A 9,394-nucleotide genomic window follows, 5' to 3' on the forward strand; every position below is an offset into this window, starting at 1 on the left:
AGACTTTGGCAGTTGCACCCTTGTGCAGCGCCTTGGTTTGGCTGGGGCACAGGATTAGCCATCCCTAGGAAATGCCTCCCTCCGGTCCAGGCAGGGATCCCAGCACACACACCCCTGCTGGTGGTGGAGGGAGGGTTGATGGAATGCTTCCTCTCTGCAGGTCAAGGAGATCTGGGAACCACCTGGGGCCTTCAACCCTCCCTCTCCTGGCTGTGGAAGTGCCCAGTCCAGCACCCCTTCCATGGCCACCTCCCTCCTCCTGGCTGTGTGGGGGCAGGAATCCGCTCTCACAGCTTGTTAAAAGCTGAACCTCTTGTTTTCATGCCCTCACCTCAGGAAACAGAGTTCCAGCCTGTCCAGCTCTCCTCAGCAGGGGGCCAGGGTCCTCACTTTATAAACATTCCCAGCCCATAAGAGCAGAGGGCACTGCCATGGTATGAGACCGGAGCCCAAGGAGAGAGAAACTCAGGAGTCAAGGAGCAAGGCAAGAGCAAGGGGGTAAGAAGACCAGAGGAATCTGAGCCGAAGCCAGGAAGGGTCTGAGAGCGCTGAGCAGCTGAAATGGCCCTAAGGATGCTCTGGGCTGGCCAGGCCAAGGGGATCCTCGGAGGCTGGAGGACCATCTGCTTGGTGGTGTCTCTGTTCCTACAGCACCCGGGAGTTAGCAGCATGTGTTACTTCCAAGCTCAAGGTAAGGTGGACTGATGCTTACGGGAAAGATGAGGGCAGGTATGAAGGTGTAGAGATGCCCAACCCTGTGTTAGAATAGCCATTCCTTCAACCTGTGAATGGGAAGGCTATATGGAAGGTAGTATGCATGGATCCTCTCCCACCCCAGACCAGGAGAGACTGCTGCCAACGCTTTCAATTCTCATCCTTCCCTAGCTCCCTGCCACTATGAGGGTAAATACTTCACTCTGGGTGAATCTTGGCTCCGTAAGGACTGTTTCCATTGTACCTGTCTGCATCCTGTTGGTGTGGGCTGCTGTGGCATGTGAGTAGCCAGGAGTGTCAGAGGGAATGCCTCTGGTGTGCCTAAGGGATGGCCAGGGAGTCCCTAGATTTCTGTGAGGCACGAGTAAACAGAAGGGCCTCACGAGACTGCAGATGTGAAGGCACCAATGAGAGGGGAAGTCGAGGTAGATCTGCAGGAAGTATTCCTGCTGGGAACACTAAAAAATTTCCTTGTGTGGGAGTAAGAGAGCTTAGGTGGGGCGCTGGGGCACCAAGAGGGCATGGGGGGATGGCTGAATGGGAAGCACAGGCTCTAAAGGTGGCTTCTTACTGTCCTGACTCCCAACCTTTGGTTCTCCAGGTCTCAGCATCCTATTGACTTCCCTGCTGAGTGTGAAGTGCTACAGGAGGCAGGAACCTGTCAATTTTCCCTGGTGCAAAAAGCTGACCCTCAGCTGCCCTGCAAAGGGGGAGGGCCCGACTTAGAATGGGGCTCGGCTAACACCCCTGCTCCTGGGGCTTCTGCCCCCCACTCCAGCTAAAGGTTTGCCCATCTGCTGACTGCTCACTGCTGCTGCCACTTCCAGGGAAACCACTAGCAGCTGCCAACTTCTTCCAAAGAAATAAATTAAAGCTACAGCTGAAAGCCCGTTTCTCACTGCCTGTGCTACGGGGCCCCAGGTGGGGAAAGCGGGCCCCCACTGGAGTCCAGGGATTGAGCTCTCAGTTTCTTGGAAAAACTAGTTGCCATGGTGGGCATGTGAGCCAGCTTCAGATAGTTATACTGCTGGTGCTAGGGCCTTGGGCAGCATATGAGACCAGGGTGGGGCTTGTAGGAAGCACTTAGATGGGGAGGTCCCAGCTGAAGGTGTCTACAGGCACCTGTTCAGGCCCTGTTCAGGTCGCAGGCTCAGGCTGCTCCAATGGCGGCAGAAGTACCAATCCTGGTTCTCGGGATGTTACAAATTCAAAATGTAATTGCCACTTCAAGGACAATTATGATTAATGACAGTAGCAAAATTACAGTTATGAAGTATAAACAAAAATAATTTTGTGGTTGAGGGTCAGCACAATATGAGAAACAATGGCAGTGCAGAAGCCAGGGGTAGAGCAAAGAGGGATGGGGAGAGAGAAGCTGGTTCTGGTAGTGTGTAGGCAGGACTCCTGTGTGCCGGGCATGAGTCACATGGGACACTGAAGGGGCAACTCCAGTCCCGCGGCGTCGCTGGTATTCAGGCTGTACCCGTTCTTCAGTCTGCAAGCTTACTGAAAACTGTAGACAAGCTACAGTTCCTTCCCCTAAGTTTAAGGTCCCCACCACGTCTTCGCCGAGTCTGTACACAGATTTGAAGATACCGAACGTCCCGACTTTCCCTCGGCCATAGCTGATATTGTACAGATGGAGGCTGCGGCAGGATGTGGCAGCCATGAGACGCTCCCCAGCTAGCTCAGCCAGCCATGAGTCCTTCTTCCCACTGTCATCCTCCTCTAAGAATGGACTGGATGGCGCTACAGCCTCATCCTGGGGGAAGTGGACATCTTGAAGACCAGTCAGCACGAGATCTCTCAGAGGAACCCGGAGTAAGGTGATGAGTGAGTTCACACGCTGGCAGCCAATGGTCAATTTGTAGACATATTTGACCGACTGACCCCGAAAGGAAGGCGTCCCCTCCGTGAGCAGCACTTCACTGTAGAAGTATGATTTGGACTCTCCAGGGTCTAGCCTCAGGTCACAAAACAGAATTTTGGGTGGAGTAGAAAGGATACACTGGCCCCTCTCACCTCAGTGTGGCAGAAAGACAGTCTGGCTGTCAGGCTGGACGTCCGGCTGACTAGAGTCAGGTGGTGGCAGTGCTACTCGACTCTCGCTGGCATGGAACTGGCAGTGGATCTGGGCATTGGCCCAGGCCAGAGCCTCACTGGATGCAGAAGTGGCGGTCGGGGGCAGGGGATTAGTGACAGTCACCACGCATTCCAGAGCCTCCCCCGCCAGAAACACAGGACTTCTGCTCAGCTCAGCTACCACTTCGATCATGGCAGCTCCGGAACCAAATCCGCCCCTGTGAGACCCGCTCGGAGCTCTGTGGCATCCACGGAGTCTGTCGCACGGCAGAGGCGGGACTTCCTTTGTCACATCTCAGGGTTGAGGCGCCCCTTCCGGTCCGACCTGCGGGGTGCTTACGGCTGGAAAGGGATCGGGTGGTCCGGGGGCTGCGGGTCACCTTCCCAGCGGTGGCACCTGAGCGTGGGCGCGGGGATCCTGGCTGCAGGGACCCGGCACCCAGCCCTGGAGACCCTGGAACCGCAGCCCGGGCGACTCACAACTCTTAATACCAGAAAATAATTGCAACAAAATCAGAGGAAAAAAAAAAAAAAAAAAAAACAAACCTTACCAACCCAAAGAAAGAGATGCATACAAGAAACTTACAGAAAAACTATTAGAGTAAATTAGAAAAGATAATTCTTCCAACACATAACAATCAAAACACAAAATCTACAGAACAAAGAAACAATACTAAAAGCAGCAAGGATAACATACAAAGGCAGACCTATCAGAATTACACCTGCTGTCTCAGCAGAGACTCTCAAAACTAGATAGGCCTGGGCAGATATCTTACAACTTGTAAAGAACCACAGATGCCAACTAGACTACTATACCCAGCAAAACTCTCAATCACCATAGGTGGAGAAAAGAAGATATTTTTAGACAAATCAAAATTTAAACAATATCTATCCACAAATGCAATCCTACAGAAAATACTATAAGGAAAAGTCCAACCTAAAGAGAATAACTACATCCAAGAAAACCCAAGAAATAAATAATTCCATACCAGCAAAAACAAGGGAATCACACACCACAAGACCACCAATCTTAAAATAAGAATTAACAATCACTGGTCATTAATATTTCTCAACAATAATGGACTCAGATCACCAATAAACAGGCACAGGCATACAGAATGGATGCAAAACCAGGATTTATCATTCTACTACATACAAAAATCACACCTTAGCAATAAGGAGAGACATTACCTCAAAGTAAAGGGTTAAAAATGTTTCCAAGCAAAGGAACCCACGAATCTAGCTGGACTATCCATTCTAATATCTACTAAAATAGACTTTCAACCTAAATTAATCAAAAGAGACATGAAAGAACAGTTCATACTCATTGAAAGGAAAATCTCTGAAGATAGTTTCTCAATTTTAAACAACTATGCCCCAAATGCAAGGGCATCCACATTTCTAAAAGAAACATCATGATAGCCTAAATCTCACATAGAACACTACACATTAATTGTGGGAGACTGCAGTACCCTACTCTTACAATAAATAGGTCATCCAGACAAACATTAAATAGAAAAACAATGAAACTAACTGACATTGTGAATCAAATGGATTTAATAGACATCTATGGAATAATTCAGACAAACAGAAAAATATATACTTTCTTTTCAGTAGCTCATGGATCTTTCTCTATAATTGGCCATACAGTTGGTTATAAAACAAGAATCCACAGATACATGACAACTGAAATAATTGTCTTGTATTTTATCAGATAACAATGGATTAAAGGTGAATTTCAAAAATAACACAAATAGTAGAAAGCATAAAATCTCATGGAATCTGAATAACTGTCCACTCAATGAGTTCTTCATCAGGGAAGAAATAAAAAAAAATTAAAAACTCTCTAGAATTCAATGAAAATAAAAGCACAACATCCCCAAATTTATGCGACAAAACAAAAGCAGTGCTAAGAGGAAATTTCATAGCAATAAATGCTCCATAAAGAAATTAGAAAGTTCTCATACCAGCAATAACCAAATTCCACGCTGAAGTCAATCAATTAGAAAAAAAGAAAACAGTACAAAAAATTTAATAAAACAAAGAGCTGGTCCTTTGAGAAAATCAGCAAAATAGATAACCCTTAGCCAAATTAACTAAAAGACAAAGAGACAGTATCCAAATTAACAAAGTCAGAAATGAAAAGGGAGACAAACAATGGACAACAAGGAAATTCACACAATTGTTAGGTCTTACTTCAAAAGCATGTACTCGACAAAATTGGAAAATCTTATAGATATAGATGATTTTATGTAAAGATATCACTTACCAAAATTAAGTCAAGACAAGATAAACTATTTAAACAGCTCTATAACCACTTAGGAAATAGAAGTAGTCATTTAAAGTCTCCCAGATATCCAAGAAAACTTCAGAGATAGACACATGGCAGGTGTCCTCAGCCCTACTTATCCTAATAATGACTATGTATTCAACATAAAAATGAGAGTAGACAAAATTTCCAAGGCGACAGTATCTAAAAATTGATATGAAGTGTCTTGATTCTTTTTGTAGTAAAAATTATCCATATCCCCAATTTACTATATTGCATTGATGACTGTAATTTCAGGATGAATGCTAGATCTCATTTAAAGACAATATTTTCTATCAGCTCTTATACTTATCACATTCTATTCACAGGTCCTTCTGGTTAGACATTAAAACTCCTATGTTACAAACCAGAAATAAAAATTGATATAGTCAATAGTCTAATTATCAAGTTGACAGTCATTCTCAGGTTTAAAAAGCAAAACAAAAAATGGGCTTTAAAGATTATTTGCTTATCTAATAATTTGCAGACATGGGCTGGCAGAGTAACTCCTAATCTCACAGGTGGAACAAGTGAGAAATTAATTCAGTTGTCTTAGAGCTAGAAGTAGCTTCTGTAGGCATAATCTTTTTGTGCACTCTATAAAGGTTATCCTCGAATTATTCAAATGCTGATTTCTCATATCTTGTTTCAATATAGACACATCACTGTAATGCTTATGTCAAGAATTCATGTCTCAAGTTGTGATTCTCACCATTTCTTCTCTGTCTTGGCAGTAAATGTTGATCACACAATGGCTGGGCACAGGAGAGGATAGTGCAGGACTCCACCAGCCAGGGAAAGGGAAAGAGAGCAGGAGGTGGAGTTAGAACCCAAGGAAAGGGCCTGGAGAGCAGATTGGCTACAGAGAGGAGGAATGAGTACTTAAGAGTTCAAACTGGAAAAGAGAACTCCAAATTGCAAGTATCTGGGATCATAGATGGGAGGTAGTCAGATTATCTTAGGGGTTAATATAAATCATTTTACTGCCCAAATATTGACTTGAAACCTTAAATTAAGTCTTGGTCTTTCTATGGTGTTATTGGGAACTAGCTAGGATAAAGAAATACAGCTGCCATATTAATTCACTCTTTTCAGTTGTAATAAAAGTATCATTGACAGATGTAGCTGGGGCTTGGCCATCACTCATGTGCCCTGACATGTGGTCTTACACAGCTGGGCTTCTATCATTCTGAGTTACCTATTAAAAGTTCACGAATCAATTCCCAGAATAATAGTGGTGCCAAAAGCAAGCCTTTCCTCAGGAAAAAGTCACAGTAGTATGAATTTTCTTGCCTAGTGGATTCCTTTGCATTCTCCTGTTCTCATGGGTCCCACCCCCATTGGTCATTGTTCACCAGTGTTCTCGGGGTGCAGAGGAGCTGGGTAGCAGAATCTTGGGTGGTGGTAAATAAGATAGGTAGGAAAGACCCAGAAGATTGTTTTACAGGACAACTCACTTATTGATATAGTGAGCTAGAATATATACCTTGAGTCATGGAGAAGTTAGAGGAAAAGAGACAAGGGAGGAAGCAGTGCAGCAGGAGGAAGAGCATTCCAAGTGTATCAGTTAGATTAGCAGAATGCCAGTTACATGATGTCTGAGACACCAGTTCTCTGGCTAGGAAACCAAATGAGAGAGAGAGAGAGACTTGAGAAGAGCACATGTGTTATGTGTTTGCCACCAGGTAACGGATATCCTTCTAGGTGATCTGTTCCTTGGTCACAAATGTTTCCTTCTGGGTCCCCCCTTCTTTTCCTTTTCAGTGATAGGGAGGTCATCTTCTTGGTGGGTGGGGAAATGTTGGATATTTTGTGCCAGTTTTCAGATAGGCCAAAATTGACCCTATGGAAATACACAAAAACAAAACCACTTCCTATCACAAGGAAGGGGTCAGATCCATTCCAGATCTTGTTTAGAGGGTACTACCATCTCACCAATAAGAGGGGCAGGTCAAGTGTGGCATATGCCATTGAAAAATAATTTGGGGAGTGTGTGTGTGTGTGTGTGTGTGTGTGTAGTGTACTGCTATTTTGTTCACTGTACTTTAGGTGGATAAGAGGTTGCATCTTGCCTTTTTAGCTGTGTTTTGAGGGTTTGCTGTGCCCTTTTCAGTATACCTCTTCCTTGAGGATTTTAAGGGATCACTATATGGTGAGTAATTTTCCCTGTAGAGTAGAATGTTTTTTAAAATAAATGCTGGCAAAGGCAGGGCAATTATCAATCAGTCTTGATTGGTTGTGCAAGGCCCATAACAACAAAAAAGGAGAGCTTGTGGGATGTAAGCTTTCTGTTTGCTTCTCTCTCTCTCTCTCTCTCTCTCTCTCTCTCTCTCTGCTTTCTCCCATACAGGCATAGGCCCTTAAGTCATGGGAGTAAGTGTCTACTGTAACATAAACATATTGTGTCACCCAAATTGGAGTATGTGGATGACGTCAGTATGCCACAGGGTGCTTGTTTTGAGGACTAGGGGTTAACTCACTATTTTTTTTTTTATTGCAGGTATGGTAATTAGTAAAGCACATGAACTGCAAGGTTTTATGATCTAGTATAGTTGATTTGATGAAATACAACATGGTCAGCCAAAGATTTTCCCTTAGATATAGGGCCAGGTAGGAAGATATGAGATTGAATGTGTTGGCAAGAGGAACGGTAACTGGAAACTCTCATGAGCATGTGAGAGCAGGAATTTTTATCTAACTGCACAAATGCTATGCACTCTCCAGTGAAGTTTACTTGGCAGGCCAAGAGGCCTGGGAGCACTCACGAGGCAAAGAGTTTCACGGAAACTCACCTCCTGGAACTTTGGCGTTCTCATAACCTGTATACTCATACCCTATCCCCGAGTTAGTCTGGTATATGGATCCACGTGCTCTCTTTTAGTATTAGTTTATTATAAGTGCCTTTTAAGATTGAATTCTGACATAGCTAAGCCTCCACCAGTGTTCCAATGTCCTAGAAAATGCTTGAAGCCAAGGTGCTTGGAAGAGACAGTGAAACTAATTAGGCATTACAAAGAATGGAGCTGGAATAGCTCAGGGCTGTCTGCAGAGTGTTTACTTAGGACAGTAGCCAGTCTCACCCAAACAAGGGAATTCACTATGGCCTAGCTAATAGGTGGGTTTACCATGTAAGAGTTAGGGAATCCCACTGAGATAGAAATCTTCACTACAGCCAGGTATAGCAGGCTACATTGCATATTAGAAGCAAGTTGGTGAATTCTTCTGGCAAATGGAGATTCTCCGCAGATACTTAAAAGAACAGCCAAGTTACACTCATATAAGAATTTATCAGGGCCTAGGAAATAGGGGGGGTTGTGGTATTGCATTATTCATGAGAAGTTCTGCTAGAGCAGACCCCCCCCCCCTGGTGCTAGCTTTCACAAGGCTCAAAGGAGTAGCACAAATTGTGACTAGGGTGTGAAATCATTAGCTGTCATTAAGCTGACCCTACGCAGGACTGCTTTATCTTTACTGTAAACATTTACCTGGTTCCTGTAAGTCCTTTTGAAGTCATTCCTTTGTTTTGTGTCAGGTAACTTCAATGTACTTTGTCTGCTGTGACATCCTCGCCCCTTTATTTTCTATATTATATAAGACTGGCGTTCACTTTGTGACAATACATTCAGATTCTACAAAATCTCCTGTGTTGATCTGTCTGTCATTCACTGACTCCTTGCCCATCTGCACCCAGAGACCCGTCCTACGCAGACAAGGGACCCAAGAGGGTCTGTGGCAGACAAAGGATCTAGTGAGCCACAGAAGTAGGTTAACAGCATACATGCTGTCAGCAAATAAGTTGTAAGGGCTGTCTTCCTCCTTAAGAGCCTGAAGTCTTCCTGGAAATGAATAGTTGGGAGTCGATTTCTGGACTGGAAAAGTATGACTGCACAAGGGACCTTAGGAATTGGTTTTCATGAACAGGTGTGTATGTCAGAGGTGGGGGCAGCCATGTCAAGAGTGCCAGAGCAGGGCCCAGTTCTCATTGAGATAATTTTTATCAATTTGTCCAGAAACCCCCAGTAGGATGATGGTAAATTAAGAGTAATTTTAAAGTAACCATTGGATATCTGAGAGAGAGAGAGAGAGAGAGAGAGAGAGAGAGAGAGAGAGAGAGAGAGAGAGGGAGAGGTAAGTCATCCAAGGATATCTGGTTCTCTGCCAATTTTATTTAAGGCCCTGTCTTTTCCTTGCTTTATTATAGATGATACGGCATCAACCTCTGTTAGGAGTCTGGTAGCACAGTCAATAAGAGTGTGTAGCCGACAACCCTCTTCCGGTCAGAAAAGCACC

At 44.5% G+C, this 9,394-nt stretch overlaps 1 protein-coding gene and 1 pseudogene across 1 annotated transcript; one reads left to right on the forward strand and one right to left on the reverse strand.

Annotated features, from left to right (window-relative positions):
* Positions 1–561: 561 nt before the first annotated feature.
* On the forward strand, positions 562–1,496 carry LOC110295554 (prostate-associated microseminoprotein-like). Its single transcript, XM_021164042.1, has 3 exons — positions 562–691; positions 886–994; positions 1,316–1,496. Exons 1-3 carry the CDS (start codon positions 562–564, stop codon positions 1,494–1,496), a joined length of 420 nt encoding a protein of 139 aa, XP_021019701.1.
* Positions 1,497–1,725: 229 nt separating this feature from the next.
* Positions 1,726–3,036, reverse strand: LOC110297045 (annotated as a pseudogene).
* Positions 3,037–9,394: the final 6,358 nt, after the last annotated feature.

The sequence above is a fragment of the Mus caroli genome, chromosome 6 (genome assembly GCF_900094665.2).
Source record: "Mus caroli chromosome 6, CAROLI_EIJ_v1.1, whole genome shotgun sequence".
NCBI lineage: Eukaryota > Metazoa > Chordata > Mammalia > Rodentia > Muridae > Mus > Mus caroli.